We start from the raw sequence: 26,440 nt of genomic DNA on the forward strand, positions 1-26,440 counted from the left end.
ACCCTAAAAAACCTTGTTTTTTTAACCAAAAATAAAAAAAAACACAATGACAATATATATTTTTGAAATCTATGATAAATTTTGAATACAAAACAGTTAAAAAAAAAAATCCTAATTTTTCATGTTTTTTTACCAGCTTACCACCTTAAAGAAAAAATAGTTTAAGAAAAATATTTGAAATTTCCATTGATTACTCGTGGAGTTAAAAAATCCTCTAAAACAAAACAAAAACTCTACATAAAATATTCAAAAAACATAAATGATGCCAACTTATCTACAAGCAATACAAAAATCTTTTTAAAAAAATGAGAAAAAACTCTTAAAAAAAAATTATATTCAAAACTAATTCAAAATATCAATGGTGATATTAAAAAATGATGGAACATCATTAAAAAAAAAATCGGGACAAAAAACACCTAAACAAATTCCTTACCTAATAGAGTAAGTATGGATGAAACAAAATGCAAAGTTCTATTGCCGAACATTTTAACAGTTTCTTTGCAAACATCGGCCCTAACATGGCGTCCAAAATTCAATGCCCAAATACCTACTTTGAAACAGATCTACATAGATCAACAAACTAAAATTCAATGGCCTAAGTTTTTTCTTTTTTTAACACCTTCGCTTCCAAAAAATGCTGCAAGCAACCACTATTAGGTTGGAAGTTACTGGAAGAAAAAAGATGAAGATTGTAGGGCAAGATAACGATTGACAGACGACCTAACAGAATGCAAATTATATTAATCAGGAAAGCAAGATAAAGGAAGAGAATTCCAAAGAACTGATGTTTGAGGAAAAAACTGATGGAATAAGAGTGTTTTTAGGAACAGTCAGAGAAGAAGGATAAGATTCAATTGAATGACGAGTAACACGAGAATGAATTTTAGTAGATGGCACATGAGACGCTAGCTCTTTAGAGCAGTGCCCATTATAGTATTTGTGGAAAAGTGAAAGAGAAGCAATATTAGGACAATTTGACAATATTTAAAGGTTGGCTGCAAGAGCAGGTCTAACAATGTTTACATTTCGTTTTTGCACCTTGTCTAAAAGAGAAAGAGTATCATTAGAAAATCTGCCCCAGATATGGCAACAGTATTCCATACAAGACTGTGTTTGAGATTTCTAGAGATAGAGAATAGAATCCGAAGTAAGAAAGTGTTGAGCTTAATAAAAAGACGTAACCTTAGCAGATGCTAATTTTGCAATGGATTTGGCATATGGTTTCCAAGAAAGATTGGAAGTAAGAGTTAATTCTAGAAGATGAAGGGTAGATGACTCATCGAGTACATTACCGTTCATAAATATAGGAAGATCTAAATTATTGCAATAACGGTTGGCTGAAAAAAGTTGAGTTTTATCTGAATTAAGATTCACCTGCCACTGTGAGCCCCATCTTGTAGCAGAAGTGAGATCCTTTTCAAGCTCAAATTCCCCCTCCAAGCAATCAGAGAATGTTGGCTACTTGTCATGACAAGAATAAATGGTAGTATCATCAGCAAACAATTCCACCTTAGATGTGAGAATATCTGGAAGATCGTTAATGTAAATTAAAAAGAGTAAAGGGCAAAGAATCGAACCTTGAAGAACCCCTGAAGTTACAGAATAAGAAAAAGAGTGCTATCAATCGAGGACAACTTTTATACTATGATTGGAAAGGAAGGATTCAATAATCTTAAAGGTATTACCAGATACACCGTAAGAAGAAAGCTTATGGAGAAGACCAGCATGCCAAAATTTTATCAAAAGCTTTAGAAATGTCAAGAGCGATAGCCTTACCTTCTCCACCTTTATCTAATGCACGCTAAAACCTATCTGTTATTACTGTTAGCAAATCAAATGTAGAACGAGAAGATTGAAAACCATTTTGATGATCAGAAAGTAAGTTATTAGATTCGAGATGAGAGATTAAGTGTTTGTAAAATAAAGATTCAAAAACCTTGCTTATGATAGGAAGAAGACTAATGGGACGGTAGTTAGACGAGTCAGATCGCTCTCCTGAATTTTTAAAGATAGAGATAACAGATGCCGCTTTCCAGCAGGCTGGAAAAAAAAGACTCTGATAAGTACTTGTTAAATAGTTTTGAAAGTATAGACAACAGCTCCGCAGAACACTTCTGCAAGACTATTGCAGGTATGTTGTCCGGACCACAAGCTTTAGAAGAGTCTAGGCAGGAAATCACTTTAGATACAGAAGCTGGAATAATACCATTGTCAAGCAATTGATCAACCTGTTTGTCGGCTATATCAGTAGATTGCAATTAGTGGAATCAAGAGATGATATTGATGAATAGTTCTTTGCAAATAATTCAGCTTTGTCTTTAGATGAGGTTACAAAATCTGAACGATACAAGAGAGGTGGAATTACAGGTTTGCCCTTATTGATACTGCTAAAGATTCTTCAGAAGTCACGAGAGCCTAATTTTTGTGATGTAATACGAGATTTTATGACCTGAGAATAGTGGGCTTCGGCGTTGGACAAAATTATTTTACAATGGTTTCTAGCCGTAATAAACAGACATTTGTTTTCTGGAGAATGTTTTTGCTGATAGATATGGAAGTAACAATTTCAATTGGCAATTGCAGCAGCACAATATAAGGAAAACAATGGAGAAAAGTGAGGCTTGACCTGGAATTGTCGACAGGGAATAAAAGATTCCATGCCAGCCTGAATCCACGAAGTTATGTAAGAAGCACATTTGTCAGCAGGAAGAAGGAAGATTTCTGCCCCAGGGCCATCACGAAGAAAATCACGTTAAGAGTCCCAGTCAGCTTTAAGGTAGTTGTAAGTGGTACAATGATAGAGGGATTCAGATGATGAAGAAGAATAAGATAATAGTTTTAGAGAGATCAACAAAAGACCATGATCAGAAGTACCTAAGGATGAAGAGCTCTGACTAGGATCAGAAACAAGACATAAGCCGAGTAAAGAAGGTAAATGATTCAGGTTGTCTGGAAAACAAGTTGGAAAGTTAGCTGTTTGAGTTAGTGATTGAGAAAGGCAAAATTTGTGGGCTTTAACGTCTGCAGAGTCACAAACACTTGAACCAAGCCATTCAGTGTGATGAGCATTAAAGTCACCGACAACAACAATATTGGCTAATGGATAAAGAGAGATGGCTTGGTCAATTAGATCAAAAATAACATCAAAAAGCGAAATGTCTTAAAATGAAGGAGAGCAATATAGAACAGAGGGAAAGGCGATAGTGTGAAGTGGTGCTAATAGAAAGCAAAAAAAAGAATAGTCTTTGGATTCAAACCTAATTTCCCGACAAATGGGTGAATTCTTACGAATGTAAATGCCCAGGCCAAGCATTGGAATCTTTATGAATTATAGGAAGATAGCCATCAACACTAAGATCACAAGATGAGACAGCTGAACTCAAATTAGTTTCACAAAGAGCAAGTAGGTCTTGTGAACTTTGCAGAAGATAAACTTCAACAGAAGAAAAGTTAACTCGAAGACCACGAATATTAGTGAATGATAGGTTTAGAGAACTTGGTGATGACGATGGTTTTTTGTGTTTTATAGTTTTTGGTACTTTATTCATTTTTAAATTTGTTGAAGAACTTGACTCAAAGCATAGACAGTACTCAATACACTGTTTAATGGCCCAAGCAATTGCCTTATTACTATTAATAAACCCTAAGTCGTAACAAAGGGCTCCAAATGTGGCCTTGACAAGGCACACCAAAAGTACAAACAGGGACACCATCCATGCACAACACGGCACTGTTAATACTTTGATATTTTTTAGCTGTTGATAGAATCAGCCTCTCTGAGAGCTACCACAGACGCAACATACAACCGAACAAGCGATATTAGATCTTGCAAATAAAATGACTCTTTTGATAATAAAAAATTTGTTTTAGGAATCTTTATTGACTTATCAAAAGAATTCAATACTGTTGATCATGCTATATTACTTAGAAAATATGGAAAAATATGGCATTTAAAATGTTGCTTTACACTGGTTTGAGAGGTTTTTTATAAACAGACAGCTATCTGTTAATACGGATAAAAATATCCATTCAAAATTGCCTAAAATTAAATGCAAAGTTCCATTCTAACTCCCTTACTCTTCTTGCTCAAGGTTCCATTCTAGCTCCTTTACTCTTCATCAATAATCTTCCAAAAGTCTCAAAAAAATTCAATGCCATAATATTTGCAGATGAAACAAAGTTTATTTTATTCATCTATTTCTATCACAGAACTCTTTAAAACTGCAAGTATTGAACTTGAAAAACTTAATACTTGGTTTAAATCTAACTAATTATCATTGAATACAGAAAAAAAAACTACAATCTATTCCATTTCAATCAAAGAAAAAAATCTAAACCAAATATATCATTTCCAAATCTATTACCATTTCTAAAAAAAGAAAATAAAAATAATCGAAAGCACAAAAGAAACGAAATTTTTAGGGATCGATGAGAATATTTCATGGAAAGCCCATAACTTTTTAAATACTAAAATAAGAAAGAACATTTGTATGCTTTACAAAACTAGACCAATATTACCCTAAAAAAATTTAAAACAATTTTTTTTTTCATTCAAACCTATTATACGTATGGAAATATGGCATGGGCAAGTACCCATCAATCCAATCTAGTGACACTCTATCGACATCAAAAACATGTTGCAAGAATAGCATTTAATAAAGATAAGTTTACTCATGCTGAACCTTTGCTAAAATTTCTTAATGTACTAAACGTCTATAAAATTAACATCTATCAAAATTTTTTGTTCATGCTTAAATATAAACTTTGACTTCTCCCATCACATTTTTCAAAAGTGTTTTTTAAATGCAATAGAAATAGATATGACACTCGAGGAATAGTAGATTTTAATGTGCCGAATAAAAAAAAAAAACTATTACGCTTCTTTATCTCGTATCGCGGCTCTTACCTCTACTACAAACTAATATCTAAAAATACTACAATTACAAAATTAAATTACCCAAATTCTCTAAAAACACAATTAAAAAAATTGTTCTAGACATAAACAATTTTACGAACTATACGTTCGTAAAATTGTTTATGTCTAGAACAAATAACTAAAAAAAAAACAACCTAAAATGTCAACTCAAAGGCAAAGTATATACTAGATTTTATTTATATTTCGTACATTTTTGTCAATACATATCTCAGTGTTTTTTAAAAGGGCAGATTTGCTCAAGAAGTTTTGAGCAAATTCACCCTTTTAAAAAAAAAAGATTCATATTAAGTATAACAAGCCACGTAACTTTATATTTATGTGTTTAAATACAGCTCTTTTCTCTTTTTGATTATCTAATAGCTTTTTATATGTGATTCTAATGCCACTATGAGACTTTGCTAAACTGATATTTTTTAATAAATTTGTACTGAAGAAAAGTTCTTATTATATTACGATATTTTATGTTGTACATTGTAAACAAATCAGTTTATATTTATGATTATGTATTTGTTAATTTTTAATAAAAGAACAAAGTCCTAAGATATCTTAGAAATTAAGGAACTTTCTTTTTTTAAGGAGACGCAAATACGGTACAATATAATTCAAGATCTCTTTACCCCCCTGCCCTCACAAAAAATTTCTTTATCCATCACTTTCTACTACTAATATATATATATATATATATATATATATATATATATATATATATATATATATATATATATATATATATATATATATATATATTAGTAGTAGAAAATCATTTAACAAAAAATTTTTCCATTTAACACTGTGTTTCATCAACAAAGATTCATCAGAAATGCTTTGTTGATGAAACACAGTGTTAAATGGAAAAAATTTTTGTTAAGTGATTTTCTACTACTAATATAATTGCTCTATTGTGTAGAATACTTTTTAAAGTTGTTTAAATATATATATATATATATATATATATATATATATATATATATATATATATATATATATATATATATATATATATATATATATATATATATATACGAGAGAGAGAGAGAGAGAGAGAGAGAGAGAGAGAGAGAGAGAGAGAGAGAGAGAGTAAGATGGGGTAATTTCGCCACTAATTCTTTCAATTTAAATAACTTGACAACTAAAAATTAAAATGGAATTTTTTTTATTGTTATGATATTATTATAAACTTACATACTTTAATTTTTTTATTTTTTTAAATAATTAGGACAGAAAAAACAGAGTGGCGAAATTACACCAATAAAATCTAATTTGTGGAAATTTCGTCACCTAAGTTATTTACAACATAAATTTTTTATTATAAATTATAAATCTTAAAAACACATTTACAATCAGTTAAAAAAAAAAAATAATATTCAATAAGTAGGGGAATAGTTTTGTCAATGGCAGTGCAACCGCAGTAGATTAAAATTCCTTGTGTATTTCAATAGATTTACGATGTCAAGCTAAACGACAACCTGATTAGGAAATGTCTAACGAAAAAAAAAAAAAAAAATAAACGTAGCTAATGTTACATATCTACATTAAATAAATATATAAGTTATTGGTAGAACAATACTTAGGCATCAAAATTGCTAAATTTCCAAGCAATTTGAATGTATAAGGAATCTTAATCCTCTGCAGCCAAATAGTCAATTTCAGTTTTTTTATATGATTTTCAGCAAGTAAAAACATGCTCAAACGATAATATCAAGAAGTTTTTGTCTTGTTTCTCTTAGAATAATACTAACAACTCCATTATTCGTGGCTACTGCATAACCGATCTAAATTGAAGCTAGTCAACACATGTTTGCTTTGGACCATGAGTCAAGAGCGTTAATCCGGTTTGGATTGGTGGCTGTTAAACGAGAAGTTTTCGAGCAATCGAGCTTTACTTCTTTGATAGACAAGTTTGCTTTAAAACAAAAGTTCAAAAAATTCGTTTCAATTAAAAATATTTAATTTTTGCAACAATAAAACTTTTCTATTTTGAATTAATCTTAGTTTTCTTATATAATACATAATAAAACACATATAATACAATATAATACAAAATAAAAAACAAATTAAAAAAATAGATTCTGTGCACCCAGAGGTTTATATTACAAGTATGTTTTGCAAAAAAGGTAGCGTTCGCTAAATTTTTCCTTTGTTCTTTTTTTTTCAATAGTATAGCCTGGTTTTTATTTTTGTTTTAAAACGTTGCATTTAATTAACTTTTTATAATTAATTTAAATAAAAATTTTATCAACAATTTTATATTATTAATTTTACTACTTTAAGTATATTAGAATATATTAAAATTTCGTTTTTATTAAGATTTTTTTTGATTGTTAAATTTTGCTGATAGACACCAGTAACTTTGTCGCTTTAACGTTTTCCGCTATAACGACCTTGAACTCAAAAAAGGGCCTAAAAAATATTTTTGCACCGGACCTCGATTGTTGTAAGGCCGGCTCTGGATAATCCGAAATATGTCGAAATTATTTTTTATAATTTGTTTTAGACACGGTATTTTATTTTTACTAGCCGTTTTTAACACCCGTGTACAAATGGAAACAAAGATCTTGCACTAATTATCTGTGATGTATCAAATACGTTTCTACTGGAAGCTGCCGTTTATCGGGTCTTCATCATTCTTGGTAGCTCGTACGGTTTAGCGGTAAGTAATTTGATTGGTAAGTGTGATGTTATTTTATGTTCGAGAATTGTGCAGACTCACGGCTTCTAAACGAATTCGTTTATTTTAGCACAAACTTGAATTTTTTTAAAACATGTGCACTAATAAATCGTTAGTTTTATTTATAAAATTTTGTTTAGTTAACATTTTAATTTGTGAATGCACTCTAGTAAAAAGAGAAAAAAAAGAAAAGGATACATGCAGTAAAGATTCTTGCAAGAGTATATCTTCATTGGTATGATGTATATTATATATAATGTTATGTATTCTGTAATTAGCTATTCCACTGGATTTTGATTTTGTCGACATAATTAATAACATGATCGTATAGAGCTAAAAAAAAAAATTAAAAAATAGGAGGACTTTCAACTTTAGAAGTTAAGTGGATTCGAAGTTATTGCATTTTTTTGTGCTGAACAAATTGACTATTTTTTTTATGACAAAACGCCTCTTCATTAAGTAATGAAAATTTGTTGTGTAATGGCACCAAAATAAAATGAAAAAACATATAAAATCTAGCGCAAAAATCAAAACAAACGGTACGAAAAGAGAAAAAAGCATTATATTTTAATTTCGTTATGCAAATCCAAGTAACAAGTCTTCAAGGAAACATAAATGTTTGTTTTAAGTTGAAGAAAGAGTATAATTGCCATTTCCACACGTACTCTTTCAAAAAACAGTGTTTTTTCTATATAAAACGTTGAGAATAAATAAAACTTTGAGAATAAATAAACTTCAACCTTGAGAATAAATAAATGCTGAGAGCTTAAAAATTCTGTATGAATGTTAAAAAGAGTCAACATTCCATTAAATATTCCATCTCTTTTTTATATATATGGAAAGTTCCATACAAATGTGTTTTATTACTTCTTACCATCAAAAGCTTCGTTTCGCTTTAGTGAAATTTTTTTTTGTTTCTTTTGTTTCTATAAAACATCGTTTCCTTTAAAAAACTAAATTAAAAATTAAAAAAAATTAATAGTTTCAATACTTTAATTTGTTTTTTAGAAAGGACCATCTGTTGATAGTGTTCAAGCTCTCAATCTTATTACTACCAATGTCAAATACAGTGATATCATTAAATACTATGAAACATATTACAATGTTGTAACACATAGAGTTTTTGATGGTGATGTTCTTGGTTATGTGACCCCAGTAAGTATTAATTTAAACTTTTTTTCAAAGTTTCTATAGAAACTCTAAATGACAATTTAATTTATTGAATTATTTCTGTAATAACAATTATATTATTACTAATTAAGTTGGTGGTTAACAAAAAACAAAGTATTCTCTACTTTGTAGAGAATACTTAAAAGGAAGAAAAATTAGAGAATTAAGAAATTTGTGGACAACAGACTTAAAGACTGTATATTGTATAAGTTAAGGAAGTATAAGTATAATATTGTATAAGTTCAGGAAACAACTAAATATAAATATGTTGTGATAACAAAACATTGGCTCAAGCTTAAAAACCAGAGAAGTTATTGGGCCAAAAAGGAACAGAGTGTCATTTTTTTTTCAAATGTTAATTCACTATCTCAAGGTCAAGAAGGCCACTACAGTTGAGGAGGCTACTTAACTTAAAATGCAACTTTCTCTCTATGACTCTGAAATATGAACCTTGACGAATAAGGCTGCAGCTTAGGGAATAAGTTAAGTGCTGTACTACCAGGAACGTGGTAGGGATCAAACTCAGAGCTTTTTGTTATGAAGTGAGCTCTCTTCCACTACACCACTACCCCATGATTAACTATATCATTAGAAAAACTAGCTAAAATATGATAACTGTTCCATACAAGGACAAAAGATTTAATGGAATCAGGAATAAGAAAATGATGAGCACAGTAAAGAGAAGCAACCTTAGCAAATGCTAACTTTCTTTAGGATAAAATATATGGTTTTCACAAGAAGTGGTAATTTGAAAAGTCCAAAGTAGAGGGCTCAGTAAGAGTGTTGCTTTTTATCAATATAGAAGTATCAACAGTTTTGCAATAATAAGCATTAAGCAATTCAGTTTTGTTTAGGTTAAAGGTCGCCCGCCACTGCAAGGCCTGTCATAAAAAAGATTCCAGATTCAGGATCAGTTGTCTAATTTAAGTGATTAAAAAGTAAAGATTTTTTGTCAAGACTGGAATATGTTTTATTATCAGCAAATAGAGCTACTTAAGAGATAACATAGATGATTTAGTTTCCTAATATGGATCAGAAACAACACCGGACCAAGGATGTGCATAATGTTCCATATGAAAATCATTATATTCCATAAATACCATAAGGTTCCAAACCATAATTATTGTATCCCAGAGATACAACACGGGAAGTGTTGTCTATCGAGGACATCTTTAATACTGTGGTAGAAAAAATGGTTTAATAATTATAAAAACCTTTCAAATACACCATATGCAAGTGAAGCAAAAGATGTTTTCCAGACATTATTGAAAGTCTTTTAATATGCCTAGAGCAATAATCCTTGCCTCACCACTTTTTATATAATAAAACTTTTCGACTTATAGCTTTTCTATTATTATGGTTAACTTTTTGACTAAAGCTTTTCTGTTATAATGGTTAACAAGTCAATAGAAAAGTGAGAGGATAAAAATTTGGTTGGCAGAGTAAATTCTTAAATCTAATAAAATATAAGGAATTTGTTAATTAAAAATACAAAGACTTTGCTAGTAATTGTAATTTGACTGATTGGGTTATAATTAAAGGCGATACACAACAGGTTTGTTTTGATTATTTTCCAGCAGGCATGAAAATAAGATTTAGTTCAGCATTTGTTATATCGATAAATGTTAACTGAAGTTGAAGAGAAGTTTATTTAAGAAAAATATTTTAACAGTGCACAGTGGGCCAGAATGCACTTTTACTGGACAAAATTCATAACTAATTTAATATTAGAGCTATATTCACTAAAATTAGTATGAGTACTAATATGATGTCTGCGCTTTTTATGAAGGTAATATTTTTTTATTTCGTTGCTATGGATACCTTTATTTTGCTTAGCAACAACCTACTTTTGTTATCTGCAGATATTTTATAAGTGCTATATTCACTAAATTTGGCATGAGTACCAATATGAGATCACACTTCTTACAAAAGTGATAATTTTTTAAATTTAGTTGTTACGGATACTTATATTGCTTAGTTACCGGATACTTTCCTTAGTTACAAAGTGGTAAATTGATATTTGAATATCTTATCGGATTTTTGACCCACCTATATTGAATAAAAATTGAGTATTTAGGTAAATAATGTTTTAGGAATAATAAAAGCAAAAAATAGTGCAAGAAAACGTTATCAATTTTAAATTACATCAAAAAATTATAAAACAATAATATTGTTTGAAGATTGTTTAAGTAATTGTAAAACATCTGAAGGAAACGCTTTATGATTTGTTTGGTGTGATGTTGATTTACGCAATGATGAAATAACAGGATCACTGGAAACTAGGAGTCTATTGATAAGATCAGTATTTGTTGCTTTTCTGGATGTTTTTCGGCTGAAATTTTCGCGATAAGATTTAAAGTCTTTATTTCTAGCCTCTTGAGCTTCCTCTGACATAAGTCCGATGGGTAATGTAAGGCTTTTAATTATGTCATGTCCATGTATCAATACTTTGTGAACTGATTGAGCCATGTAATACCATGGATAAAGGGACACATATAGTCTAAAAGTGTCAAAACAATAATCCTTGAACTTTAAGCAATCTATTTCATATCCTGAAGAGAGCGTTACCATGATAATGTAAAATATGAATATAAGGTTTTGGTCAATACCCAGAATTTCAGCTGTTTGTTCATATGCTGCAAAAGCACGCCTTGAGGTATTGCCATCATTACTTGTTCCAGAACCACCACTTTTAGGGAAATCAACAACAAGTCCCATTTTGTTCATAAAATCAGTCTGAATCTTTTGTTTAGCTACAGATGCCTTTTCTTTGTGTTCTTTAGATCTTGCTTGCCACTTTCTTGTTTCTTTTTTATATGCAATGTGCAATAACATCTCAAAAAATCGAATCCATGCATGAAGACTGGAAAGACCATATTTGAACTCTCTATTAGTATAATCTATATTAAGGATATCAAGACTATTCATATTTTTTGGAGAGACACCACACACTGAACAGCATTGGTATGAGTTATTTTTTTCAGATAATATTGTTTGAACCTTCCCATCAATCATTGTAAGTTCAATAATACAATTCACTTCAATAGAAGATCCGCAAACCTCTAATAAAATCATACCCAAGCTTTCTATCTCACTTTTAATGTACTGATCTTCCTCAATCACAGATTCCTTGGATTCCATTTTGTATGCAAATCTTATGGGTCTACAATAGGATGTGGAGGACGACTTTTGATTTCTCCAAATAGGCACCTTTTCGTTGCTGTTGTTAAATCCAGTCAAATCCAATGGGACAAGACAAGTAATAAATAATGATTCTTCACGCTTTAAATCTCTGTTAATGTCGGGTTCTGATAAAACTTGTTTATAAATGCTTTGGCCAGTAGCACCATCAAAACCAGCCTTACACGTTAGTGTCATTGTTTTTATTGCTTTGTCGTTCAATATCAAGTGCCTTAGCACAGGATCCTGAGCTGCACAGATTCTTTGCAAAGTATGAGTCATTAAATCTTTTAAAGGAACTGAAGCTGAATAGTTCTCCACTGTTATGTTTGCAGGATAACATTTCAATTTTGCATCTCTGACATCATTGTAAGCGGGGTAGATGTTATATTCTTTCTCCAAGGCTCCGCTTCTAATCAATTGATAGGAAGCTTTTGTCAGACTTGCATCAATTATTAAAGCCAGTGCTTCGTCTGCAGAATATTTAGTTGCTTTATCTGTATTTGATATATTTAAAACATTCTTGGCAGCAATAACAACAGATTCATCTCTAAATTTTTTATTAGCAGCAAAAAATAATTCATTGGATGAATGAGATTCAATTAAACAAGATACACGCCGTTTTTTAGTTTTATTAGAACTATTATCAAATGCAACTGGTTTTCGACCACGTCTACTTGCAGTTGGTTCATTGTCTTTTTTTCTGACAATTAAATATTCATTAAGCCAGTTCACAAACTTCTTTTCAAAATTTTTCACAGTATAGTTTGCAGATTTCCACTTTTTTTTATACAAGTAAACAAATCGTTGAACAGCATGTCTAAAATCAACGTCTTTAAAATCAGCAAATTTTGGCTGAATAAATTTTGATATATCTTCAGTAATATTTTGTTTTGAAATACTAAGATTGTTTTTTTGGAGAAAATTATGAATGCCTAAGTTTAACAAAACCATATCTAAATAATTATTGTAACAAGTATTTTGTATTTAAAAGTAAAATGTTATAATATATATGCCGCCTGGACTACTAATACTTGTTAGTAATTAAGTTACTACAAGTGTTAGTAATTAAAATTAACAGTAATTAAATTACTGTCAGTGTTAGTAATTAAATTACTAACAACTACCGAAAATATGTTGTTGCTATGTTATGCAAAGTAAGGTATCCATAGTAACCAAAAAAAGTTAACCTCATAAGAATTCTGAATCTCATTTTAATACATACCCCCAATATTGTGTATTTAGCGCAAGTAAAATACTGTTAAAACAACGTTAATGTAAAAATGAGTTGTTGCTATGCAAAATTTAGTACCATAGCAACCAAGTTAAAACATACATAAAATCTGAACGGGGATTTAAGGGGACGAGCAATCAATTAAAACTCGATTGAAGCATCATATAGCTCAAATAAATATAAGACAACACATGGCAAATTGTGGTAATTATTAGTTATTGTGCGGCAAAAAATAAGTTTCTTAAGAAATTTTTTTTTTTAATTTGTGATTTTCAAAGTATAACTGAGATAACATGCTATGACAAATTTATTTCACACATTGGTTTTTCTTATCTCTAAATACTCTAGAATAACATGTACTAATTTTTTGTTTCAAAAACGTAGATGTAATTGAAATATAACACAACGTTGATGTCACCGTTAATTACTTATTTATAATTTTTTTTTTTTTTATCTCAATATTCAAATGCTTAGAGTCCTGGTAACTAAGGGATTTAATATAAATAAATTATCAATAGATTTCTCCTAATATATGTAGATACTAAAATTAAATAGGTTTTCAAGATTAGACAACTAAAATTTTTCTCATTTTGTCCACCTACTGGCCCACTGTGCAATGGAAGCAGGCTTTTGATGTCTAACAGTGAGTTGATTCGTTTCTTTTGGCCAACAAGAGGAGTCATCAGATTCAAAGAATGAATTAGAGGAAAAGTTCTTTACAAATAGTTAAGCTTTATTTTTGGGAAAACTAATTATATCAGATCCATGCAGAGATGTGGAGTTACATTGGTTTTTTGGGACCCTGGAACTCCGGACTCCGAACTCAAAAATCATGGAATCCATTGACTCCCACTCCCGAATATAAATGTTTTTTTTTTAAAATCAAACATGTGGTTTTTATTATGTGGTACCACTGCGCCGCGGCTGCTTACTGAAAGTTAATTTGTTCTGCTTTCCCTGGATAGTGAGAATTAATGAGAATAATAGAACTCCAAAGAGAAATTTTATTTAAGATAGATGTGTATTTTGTGCACTTTTTTTTCAGATTAATCATAACCATATAATAATAAAATTATAAAAAGATTTAAATTTTTAGTTTTATTAGTTACGCACATAAGGTTACAAAAAAAAATTATTGCAATATCTATATCATCAAAAAATATTCAAATAAAAAACTTATTTGTTTGTAAAAAAAACATATCGTCATGACTTAGTAAAGCAACTATGATGACCATCTTCACCGTTTCTACTGGAAAATCGACTTTGTCATTGTCAATTTCCTCAATAGCGCTGATGCCAAAGTATCGTACCAACTTTATATTCTCCTAAATAAATCAAATATGGTTTCAATTGTTAGTATTATTCAATATATGTTCTGTGCCTTTCAATATCTAAAAGATTTTAATCACATTTTAACAAATATCAAATCAGTTAATTTTTTAATGATTTCATTCTCTGAAAACATTACACACAAAACATTTTAATTTTAATTGTTTAATTTACAATTTTCATTTAAAAAGAATATGGACAAATTTTAAAATATATGTTACTCACTGCTGCATTGTTGACACTGAGGCCTAAAATGTTAGTTTTTTTGATTCCAAACTTATCTTAATAATTTCAAAAGTTATTTTATTAAATTTGATTATTAAAGGTTATTGTATTCTGCGATTTTGTTTTCTTTGTACCAATGGTGCCATGATTGATCACAACAATTTCATCATTGTTTGAGTATTGCACATTTATACCAAGGTAGTGGCGCATATACCTTGTTGTAGACTTTAAAATAAATTAACATTTTCAATATTTTAATTTTGATTTGTTCGCGATGCTTCTTAGCAAGATCGATATTTTGAATTATTATATTTTCTTTATTTATTTTAAATCCAAAATGAAAAGCAACCTATTCAACTGCAATTCTTTTAAATATGTTTGCAATCAAATGCCTTTACAAATTGTTTCTAAAGTAATAAATGTTTATTAAAAAATGGCAAAAAAATACTAATTTTTAAGTTTTTAAAATCTTATGCAGCTATCATTTTTTTTGAAATTAAATAATAGATAATAAATAAAAATAATTTGAACCTGGAATAAAAGACTTTCAACCGAACCAGCTGGTTTAAGACTTATAGAAACTCTTTGCTATGTGAAAAAATAGTTTTCTACGTTACAAAACCCTTTAATATGGATTGTTGTGAAGTGCTGCCATTGATGGCTATATATTTTTGCTTCTTTTTTTCTAATTTTTCTTTTTCTAACTTTATGAAGAGTTCCGGGTGTTTTCTAAATAAGTATTGACAAGACATCTTAAAGACACCATCAAGACACTTAAAGCATACATAAATCCAATCCAATTTTATTTGTTTGATGAAAATGTCTGCAGATCGTATTGATGCATAGTGGCCATTCCTGGTCAAGATTGTCGCAAGCACATAAATAGCAAATATGAATATAAAGAAGGAATGTTGTTGTTGCAATTTATTATAAACATGTAAGTTATTTGCTTTCTGTTATATACTCTTCAAAAAATTAATTATTTGTATAACAATCTGCAAAATCGTTATCATGATTAGTTATAAACTGATCATGTTGTTAAAACAAAATTTCATAATATGCTATTTTTTCTAATATTTTGAATTTTATCAAAAAAAATTTAGAAAATGTATTAAAATTATAAGTAAGTTCTTCCATGAAAGGAATTGTTGCTCAAAAGATTTTGTTGAGGTAGTACGTTTTTTACCAATCGCCTAGCTCTTTAGTTTAACTTTATAGCGCAAAATTATAGACAAATTCTGAACTGACACTCAATTGGTAAAGAAGGAGAAACTTTCTGGTTAAATGCAGTGTTTTATAACAAGACCATTTCTTTTTTAAGCACATTAATTACTAAAAAAAAGGAGTCCCAAAATTGTTATGGGCTCCTGAGACTCCAGGCTCCACATCTTTGGACCCATGGAATGTTAGCTTTGACAATACTTTTTTTTGCATTGATTTCTTGCAATAATAAATTGATGTTTGTTCTTAAGTAATATGATTAATATTTTTAATTAATTATTTTCTTTGAATTAATTTTTTAAGATTAAAATTAGAAATAACAGGTGCACAAAAAAGAAAAAACCATGGCGTAGACAGAAACCATGGCATAGAGTAGAAACCATGGCGTAGAATAAGGCTTGACTTTGATGAAGAAGAAAAGGTGCAAGGCATAAGTTTTAATGAAATCATAGTATGTTCTGAATCAGCTAAAGGAGAACAAAGAAAGACTAAGCACAAATGTGAGTCTGAGACAAGACAAAAATCAACTAGCTGATAAGAATAGTCTGCAAAATTAGTCATAAAGTCGAGTAATCAACTACCAAGTAGAAAAGTGTAAGTACCATATTGAAAAGTTTATAAATCATTTCTCTTTAATCGCAGTATTAAAGTCATCCTTAATGGACAACATTTGCCTTCATTTTTGTAATCTCTGGGGTACCAAAAAGCTCAATCCTTTAACCTTTTATAAAATTGTAGTTTCACATAAAAAACATCTGTTGTCAATTATGCATAAAATGCTGATCTCTCTTTGTGAAATGACAAGTATTAGCTTTTGAAAAAAAACTAAATTCCCTCAAAATTTAAGATTATTTTTTTTATATGTATGCAATAATTTACATTTGATTATATTGTTACGCTTTATTAGAATGCTTGCCAAAACCTAAACCCTCGGTTGATGTATGTATGCTCTGTTGAGCCTGTCCTTATTTAAGTCTTTGAAAATTTTCTTTTCAAATAAATTAAATATTCTTAAAGGTTGGGTTAAGTAAAACTGACACTATTTATATCTTGAATTAAAAAAGATTGGAATGAGTTACAAAGTTGATTTTTTTATTGAACACTTATTAAATATAGAACAAAAATGATTAAAGAATAAAATTTCTTCAAAATTTTCTAATTTTTCTCTTGATGGGAGTCATAAGATTTTGCACTAGGTTTGCACTATTCATACTCTTTGGTGGTTTTATCCCACTTCTTCCTCAGTCAGTTTATTTTGCTTGCCTAAACTTCTTGCATAGTTTGGTTTTAAAAATCGCTCAATATTGCTCAATAAACTTATGTTCAGGACAATTTGCAGGGTTGTCTGTTCTAGGTATGAAATCGATACTATTGGCATTGTAGAAGTTTAACATAGATTTGGCACTTTCAGGATCTCTATTTATTGTATTAAGCGTCAAATACTTATTTAAAATTCTAATCACAGTGCTTTTATAATCATCCAATCGATTTGAGAGGCAAATTAGGATTTTCACCTGAGGGTGTAAAATTGCATCATGCACTTGTTGCTGATTTGCTGCCATTTTGAATAATAACATTTTTCTAAAAAAATATTTTAACTGAAATACAAATACATAAATAATTGTTTTTCTTAATGATAACATTCTGTATGATTTTTTTAGCATCTTAATCATGAGAAATAAAAGTTGTCAATTTTACTTAACCCTACCTTTAGTTATTATTATTATTATTATTATTATTATGTATTTCGTTTACAAGTTTATGCAATACAAATATATAAATACATGGCTGGGGCAAGAAGAAGACAAGTTCTGTCTTATCACCAAGCCCCTAAAGTTACATAAATACATGTATATTTCAATATAAATACATAAATACATGTATATTTCACCAAGCCCCTAGTTACATAAATACATGTATATTTCAGTTTTTTTCCCCGGATATTTCCTAAAAATATAATCCCTGGAGTTCACCTCATAGTTGCTGAATAATGAATATGAAGGTTTAATTGAACCTTCATAATTTTGCATTATTCATATTTACAATGTGGTACAGTTTCATACCTGCTGACAAAAATTTTGTTAACATTGGTGGGAAATCAAGTTTATCTAATTTACCACAAATGTTTACAAACAAATAATTGCAAAAATCTGTTTTCTTGTGCAAGATAATGTACAAGAGTTTACTGAGTGTACTTACAATGTACAAGAGTTGCATGTGCAAGATAATGTACAAGAGATAAACTGCTAAGTTTTTTTTAACTTATTTCAATTCACCTCCCCAAGGCCATGAAGGCCACTACAGTTGAGGAGGGTACTTTTTGTTGTAGTTTCAACCCTCTCTCAACTCTATAACTCTGAAAAATGAACCTTGATGAACAAGGTTGCTGCGCTGAGAAATAAGTTGATTACGCTATAATACATCTTTTTTTTATATAAATGAAAAAATTTTGTTTTGCTTGTTAGATTTGTAAACCCATCGACTAATAAGAAGTCATGTTTTTGTTTTGGACATTTGTTTATTATTATTTTTTTTTACTGATTTAATGCAATCTCCAAGGCAACCAAATAATATTGTTTTTAAGTAGTGTTAAAAAAGTAATGAGGTAAGCTTATGTAGCCTTCCTCTTCAATGGCACTTATATGCCAAAATCAGGATTTGAATTCTTTGGATCTAAAGTCTGTGTCTCTTAACTGCTCTACCAGTGTTATGTGTATTGATTTTTTTTTAATTATTTAAAAGTCGTAAATTGTTAATATAATTCAACTAAATGAAAATACAAAAAGCTGTATTTATTTACAATTTTGTAGAATAAATGTTTCACTTATTTTTGACAATCATTAGAAAATCAAGATTTCCTGAAATTTACTGACATCATTTTACTAAAAAAATTTCAACCCTAACTTGTTATTAAATTATTATTTAGATTTCAAAAATCGTAGAATATTTATAATATTGTTTTAAGGAAATAATTTTTTATATGTAAAATAAGTATTTTTAAAATTTTTAAAAATTTATTAAATACAAATTTAATTCATATATGTTAAAAATAATAACTGTAAATTATAACTTTTGTTAAAGTTATTTATAAAATAAAGTATTTTATTTATATTATACCTTATTAATCTCTTATTTAGTGGAACAGTCATGGCTACGATGTAGCAAAAATGTTTCCAAAGTTCACTCACGTATCTCCTGTTTGGTTGCAAATCAGAACTTCTTCTCCTGGTAAATATTTTATTACAGGGGCACATGATATAGATAATAATTGGATTAAAGATGTAAAAAGTGGAGGTCTGTCAAAAGTATTACCAAGGATGTTATTTGAAGAGTGGTCTGTCTCAGATCTTCAAGCTTTATTTAGCAAAGAAGAAAATCTTCATTTGCTTGTTTCAAAAATTGTTGATTTTATTGAGCTTCATGACTTTGATGGAATTGTGTTGGAAATATGGAGCCAATTTGCTCACTATAAGAAGTAAGTATTTATCTCATTAAGTATCTTTTATCTCATCAGATATATTTTATCTCACTCACTTTTATCTCATACTTTATCTTGTTTCTCATGATTTTCTTAACTAGCTAAGTCAAGTTATTAGTTAACCTTTATAATAGTTTTATTTTATATCTGAGTTAAATAACTATGTAGGACAAAAAATTTTCAATCTATATTTCCAGGGTTTGCAGGTTGTTATACTTATGGTTTGATGCTTTTATATTATGCTAATGTTGGTTATTATACTACTATTATGGTGGTTTCCGAGCAGTTCTTGCAACTTACTTATCTTTATTTTTTTATTTTATTCTTTTTTCCACCTTTGCATTTGCTTTTTTAGATAATTGTTATTTTCCTGTCTAGTGCATTATTTTAAGCAACCTTTTCTTTTTCTTTTTAGTTTAGTCATTGGTATTATAAAAGAACTCAGTGAGGCAATGATGATGCGGCAACACAAGCTAATACTTGTCATTCCCCCACCAATGGCTGCTATGTAAGTCAAAAGTAATTTTATGTTTTCCAGATATTTATTTTTAGTTGTGCTTTAAAGGATTTACTTATAAGGATCTGAAGATCACTAGTCACTGTAAAAAAGAATAATCTGGAAAGATGTAAAGTAGTGTAAATATAGTGTAAATATGGAAGTAACAACAATATATTGTCATAATTATTGTTAGTAACCAACAGAGTTTTATTTGAGTTCAAATTCGTTTGTGTTTTGGAGTTAAACAGTTAAGAGAAGGTTTTAGGAACTGAAATTGCAAAACTAAAGTGGCCTTCTCAGCCTCCCCAAGGACAGTCGAGGGATAGCTAAAAACCCTAGAGATTTTCAATCCCGGGGTTGAGAAATTTGACCCCAGGAAATCCCAGGATTAAATAGAAAAAAACGCAATACTTTTTAACCACTCATCGATCACTTAATAATGATTAATTTAATGATAATACAACTAAAATATTTAATACATTAATGAACCTCTAAAAATATTCAAATTGTGTTTTAACTTAATTTTGTATTAAAACTTATCTAAGACTTTAAAAAATTAATAAACCTAAGTATTTTGAATTATTAAACAGTACCTTAAAATGGTAACAGTATAAATAAAAATAACAATAAAAAAAACATAAATATGCATGACTATTAATTAAACAGATGGTAAAAAAAATTTGTAATTTAATAAACCTTCTGTTTTTTGATAACTAAATTTATACTTTATTAACTAAATTGATGTTAAAAAAACTTTTGTAAATCACACATTTTCATAAATCACACATTTGAATATTAATATATTCAAGATAAAATGTCAAACAAAATTAAATTAAAACAAAAATATAGGTACAAACATTTTTTATTAAATTGTGTAATATAATACAAGTTTTATTAAAAACATTTAAATTTATAACTATACATAAAGACTTAATTAATATTTTGTGTAATCACCTTTATTTACAAAAAATCTTGGAGTCTTTTATTTATACTTTTAACAGGTGATGTGGAAGTTATTGGACAAATCCTAATTTCATTATTTGAGCATAATAATTAGTTTTTGTGGTTTTATGCGTAGGCATAAACGTTCTATAAAATATAAACTTTATTATTTGAAACACAATTATTTAAAATGAGGTTAAATGCAGCTGAATGAGAATTTTTTCAAAAGCAACTAAAAATGTTTTTTGTAAATAAACCTTATATAAAAAAAAAAAAAATCACAAATCATTTTGAAAAAGAAGGATTTGCTCGAAGTACAATATATGATAACCTAAAAAGACTTGAAACTGTTCAATCATTTTCTAATAGAAAGCACCCTGGTCGTCCGACATCCTGGACTAGAGAAAAGAAAGACTTGTCAACAATCGAAAAGGGGTCAGTCAGAGAAAAATAGGTATTAAATACGGTGTAAATCAATCGACAATTGGTCGTCAGTTAAAAAAAATGAATATTAAATATAGAAAACGTGAAAAGACTCCAAAATACACTATAGAACAACAAATAAAGGCAAAGAAAAGAAGCAGGAAACTAGTTAACCAACTCTATAACACAAAATCGCTTCTAGTCATCAATGACGAAAATTACTTTTGTTTTGCAGGGGACAACATGCCTGGAAATTCTGGATACTACACATACAACAAAAAGACATGCCCAGAATGTGTTCGTTTTATAGGTAAAAAGAAATTTCCGAAAAAATAATTAATGTGGGTAGCCATATCTGACCGTGGTATATCCGAGCCATTGTTTCGCACTTCCAAGGCTGTAGCGATCAATTCATCAATCTATATTAATGAATGTTTAGAAAAACGACTTCTTCTAATTATTCACAAGTATCATGGAGACTTTAACTATTTATTTTGGCCAGATTTAGCAAGTTCTCATTATTCTAAAGATTCTCTAAATTGGATGGACCAATATGTCTATTACGTTGATAAAGAATCCAATCACCGAAATATGCCTCAAGCACGACAGATTGAAAATTTTTGGAGACATTTGGCACAGACAGTTCACGAGGGAGATTGGCAAGCTTCAACAGAGCAAGTTTTGATTGATCGCATTAAACTAAAACTACAAGAAATTGATTTAAACTTTTTACAGTCGCATATGAAAGGCGTCAGAGCAAAATTGAGATCAATTGCAGATGGTGGTGTTTTTTCATGTAAAAAATAATATATTTTTATTAAAAGATAAACTCTTTATTTAAAAAAAATATAACAGTAGTTTGTTTTTTTAATTATAAATAAGTTATTGACGTTTTTATTTTGTCCGATAACTTTCGCATCACCCGTTATTTAGATTTTCAATAAATGTGATGGGGATATTATACCACTCTTCTTTTAGAACATTCCAAAGCTCATTTATATTCTTTAGCAACCTTTCCATCTTCTTTCTGTCTAAGTAGTCCCAAGCATGTTCGATTGTATTCAAATCAGGGCTCTGAGGAGACCAAGGCATGGTTTGAAGCCCTCCCTCTTTTTCCAGATTTGACAAATAATTTTTTAACTAATTTGCAAGTAATTTTTGGGGTTGTTATCCTATTGTAGGATAAAATAATCCCCGATCAGTTGTTGTCCAGAAGCCACAGTATGATTATGTAAAATGTTTTTTATATTTTTTACCTGTAAGCTTTTCTGTTATTCTAACAATATCTCCTACCCCTTTTATTGAAATACTCCCCCAAACTTGAATATTCCTTCCACCATGTTTGATAGTTGATGCTAGCCATGGCTCCTTCAATGCCTCTCCCTTTCTTCGTCTAACATACTGATGTCTATTTGTCCCAAATATTTGAAATTTAGATTTGTCTGTAAACAATACCTTGTCCCATTGATTTTTCTGCCACTCTTTGTGCTCTCTGGCGAACTTTAATCTTTTTTCTTTATTACCTTTGTGTAGTAAAGGTTTTTTAATAGCTACACAGCCTTTTAATCCAGATTTTATTAAAGATTGTTGCACAGTAGATGCATATACTAAAGTTCCACTATCTCTTTTAAGATCTTGAACAAGTTCTGCGCTTACTTTCTTTCGATTTCGTAGCGCTGTTATTTTTAAAAACTGTTCATCACATAGGCTTAACTTCTTGCGACAACCAGATTTCTTTTTATCCACTACATCACCAGATTTGTTATATTTTTGAACTATTTTTTTAACTGAGGCTCACAAACAATTCACATGTTTGGCTATTTTAACTTGACTAAAGCCCTCTTTATGTATAACAATGATGCGATTTCTGTCATTTATTGATATCTTAGGCATTTTATTAGTACTGAAATTATATTATTAACAAAATCATTAACTAGAATAAATAAATATAGCTTTATTTAAAACAATATCTTAGTTTAATTTAATAAAAACTCAGTATTATTTACTTACATATTTAAATGTACATTTTTAAAAAAATTTCTTAGGTGCTACTTTCTTTTGCACAGTACTGTAAATATATATATATATATATATATATATATATATATATATATATATATATATATATATATATATATATATATATATATATATGTATATATATATATATTGTGTATATATATATATATATATATATATATATATATATATATATATATATATATATATATATATATATATATATATATATATATATATATATATATATATATATATATATATATATATATTGTATAATATTATATTTTATATATAATATTGTTTGATCATACATATTTTGCAGACAAGCTGTAATGTTTTGAGTTTTTATTTTTAATAAAATACAGAAAGAGAGAGAGTTTTAAAAGGAAAACATTGCAAAGAGAATAAACAGTTACACAACTAAACAGCTACTAAAAACGATATTCAAATTACTTAACTACAATTATAAACTTAAACTTTATTAACTTGTACTTTTTTTTGACGATCTTGAAATACTGGAAAATTTCAGAGACTAATCCTGAGATTTTGGGGTGAACAATTTGTACAAACTCCTGGGATTTTGGGATCCTGGGTGCCAGGATTGCCATCCCTAGTCGAGGTTTCCCCAAACTTTTGGACTTAATTTCATAAAAATAAAATGAACGTTTCTCCAAACTTTTAGAATTATTTTTATTAAAATTTTATCAATTTTGTTTGAGAAGAAATTGATGCTTAAGCTAATGTAATATAATTATTATTTTTTTTGTATAGAGTAAAATGCTGCAGTGTGATTGTGGTCTCTAGTTAAGATGTAACCAAAGATATTCAGTACTTGACCTATGCTTTGACTTAGACACACTTTAAGTGATTCCTTCAAAGTTAAATTAAATTCAGTTTTAGTTTTAGTTCTAAAGTAGTTGCACCCTATTTAACAGAATGTGCTTCATAAGTTAGCATTCTATTTGACACATGTTGTTGTACAATATCTTTGACATTCTACAAAAATTTTAGTACTTTCTATTTTTAGTTCTTTCTATTAACCAAACATAAAATAAAAATAATAGTTTTTAATTCTTTGCTCAAGAACCTTAGATTCGGAAAAATTCCTCTGTCTCTTTCTCAATTTCACTGATATACTTTTGAGAGAATGAATTTTATCACTTGAATTTTATCACTTACTATCACATTTTTTCTTAGCTAAGATCTATTCACAAAGTCATAGGTTTGGTTAAAATGTTTGGCCTATTGTTGCATCTGCCTTTTTAGTATTTTATTACTTCAAAGTGATGTACGGCTAATTAAAAATACAACAATAGGGCTGTCTGATAAAAGATTTTGCCTTAAATTTTTAAAATTGAATCCACTTTGAACCAATTCACATTATATCAGGCAGTATAATGGTGAACTTTATCAATATTGCTTACTTGTACTTTATATACAAATATAGAACTATATTTATTCAAATTTAAGGTGGTTTACCATGAAATAAAGTTGATATTTTTCAAATTTTCAGTTTAGATTGTTTTGAGTTATCTACTAACCACTGAATTCATTTCTGAAATCTGTTTTTTAGTATAATAAACACAAAAAGTTTAATTTAAGATTTTAGCAAGGTGGTTGAATATATTTCACATAGCAGCTGACCTTAGCACTACACTTTTCTCTCTTGTTTTAGACTAATTTTTGTATACTTTTCAAAAACTTGAGTTTAAGTATGAGTATAAGCCTAGTATGAGTATGAGTATTAAGTATGAGAGCCAACTCTGTTCTACTTCGTTCAACTCTGTTCTACACCATAGATTAAAATAAGCTTTTTTACTTTTAGTGTTATACAGCTCTTTAGAGCTATATAACACTTAGAGAGCACTTATTCATTTAAGAGCACTTATTCTTTTAAGAACACTTATTCATCTCTAGAGATAAATAAGTGTTAAAACTTAATATGTATATTTATTAATGAAGTTGATTATGGATTTTGATTCTTTAACTGTTTAATTTTAGCTAATAAAAAAGTAATGGGAAATAAGATAAATTGTATGAGATAAGTTAAGAGAACATTCTCTGGGAATAATTTCAAAAAAGCAAATGATATTGAAATAGTAAAATTAACTTAACTAAAAAAATTATGCAGTACTAAGAAGTTTAGCAAATTTAAACTGAATGAAAAACTGTTCAGATGATTTTAATTTGATTACATATTTTCCTATTCTCAAAGAAATTTTGATGCAAGTTGGTAGCTGCCCAGATTGAAAAAATGGAGTAACCATACAAATCGGCGATTCAAGGAGAATAGGATTTTCACACTGTTTGAAAATCAAATGTCCATCTTTTTCATATAAAAAATCAGAAGGTGTCCACGGAATTTACAACTATAAACCAAGAGTTAATCTACTTATATGTGTCAGTGATATTATACTATATGTGATTTCAACAATTTAAGCTATGAAAAATTATCGAAAAAGAGTATTCATGAAGAAACACAACATTGCAATAAAGGGATCAGTAATTTAATTTGAACTAGGTTGCCCAAAATATGTTTATGAAGAAATTTACCCTAAAAATTGGAGTAAATTAAGCTATATTGAGTTTAACAAAAAAACATCTGGTCTCAAATGTGTTTTTGAATATGTAAATAAACCAATAAGTAGAAAGACTGTTACCAATTCATTAAAAAATGACAGTCTTTGTGTTAGTAATATAGAAAAAACTTTTAATAAGAAAATACGATCTAAAGGCTGGCTTGATAAAGAACAAGAATTGAAGCTAAAAAATTGTATGCTTTTGGAGGTTTTTAGACTGTTTTTTGTTTTTTTATTTTTAAAATACTGTTTTCTCAATTTATCATTTTTACTATTTATCTTAACATGGAACAAGATATTTCCAGATTGGTTTAAGATATGGTACTGAAATATTCAGCATTTGCAGTAATCACTTAGATCTGGAGGCTTAACTAAAATTAAGACATAAGGTGCTTAAGTCACAGTGTTATTACTCATTGTTCATGATTTTTTCATGTTAACCCTCTGAAAAGTAAATTTCATAGAAAATTTCAAAAATTTACTTTTCAACTATTGCGATCAACTTCATTTTGCTTCAGAAACTAGATAATATAA

General features: G+C 28.8%; 1 protein-coding gene across 1 annotated transcript in view; it reads left to right on the plus strand.

The window, feature by feature from the left end:
- Positions 1–7,616: 7,616 nt before the first annotated feature.
- The window catches only part of LOC100200929 (chitinase domain-containing protein 1), a 56,276-nt gene continuing 37,452 nt past the window's right edge, over positions 7,617–26,440 (plus strand). The window contains exons 1-4 of the mRNA XM_065804258.1: positions 7,617–7,839; positions 8,613–8,759; positions 19,101–19,438; positions 19,857–19,949. Coding sequence (XP_065660330.1) covers positions 7,699–7,839; positions 8,613–8,759; positions 19,101–19,438; positions 19,857–19,949 — 719 coding nt within the window. The 5' untranslated portion in view covers positions 7,617–7,698. The remainder of the gene's footprint in view (positions 7,840–8,612; positions 8,760–19,100; positions 19,439–19,856; positions 19,950–26,440) is intronic.

This window comes from Hydra vulgaris, chromosome 08 (assembly GCF_038396675.1).
Source record: "Hydra vulgaris chromosome 08, alternate assembly HydraT2T_AEP".
NCBI classification, from domain to species: Eukaryota; Metazoa; Cnidaria; class Hydrozoa; order Anthoathecata; family Hydridae; genus Hydra; species Hydra vulgaris.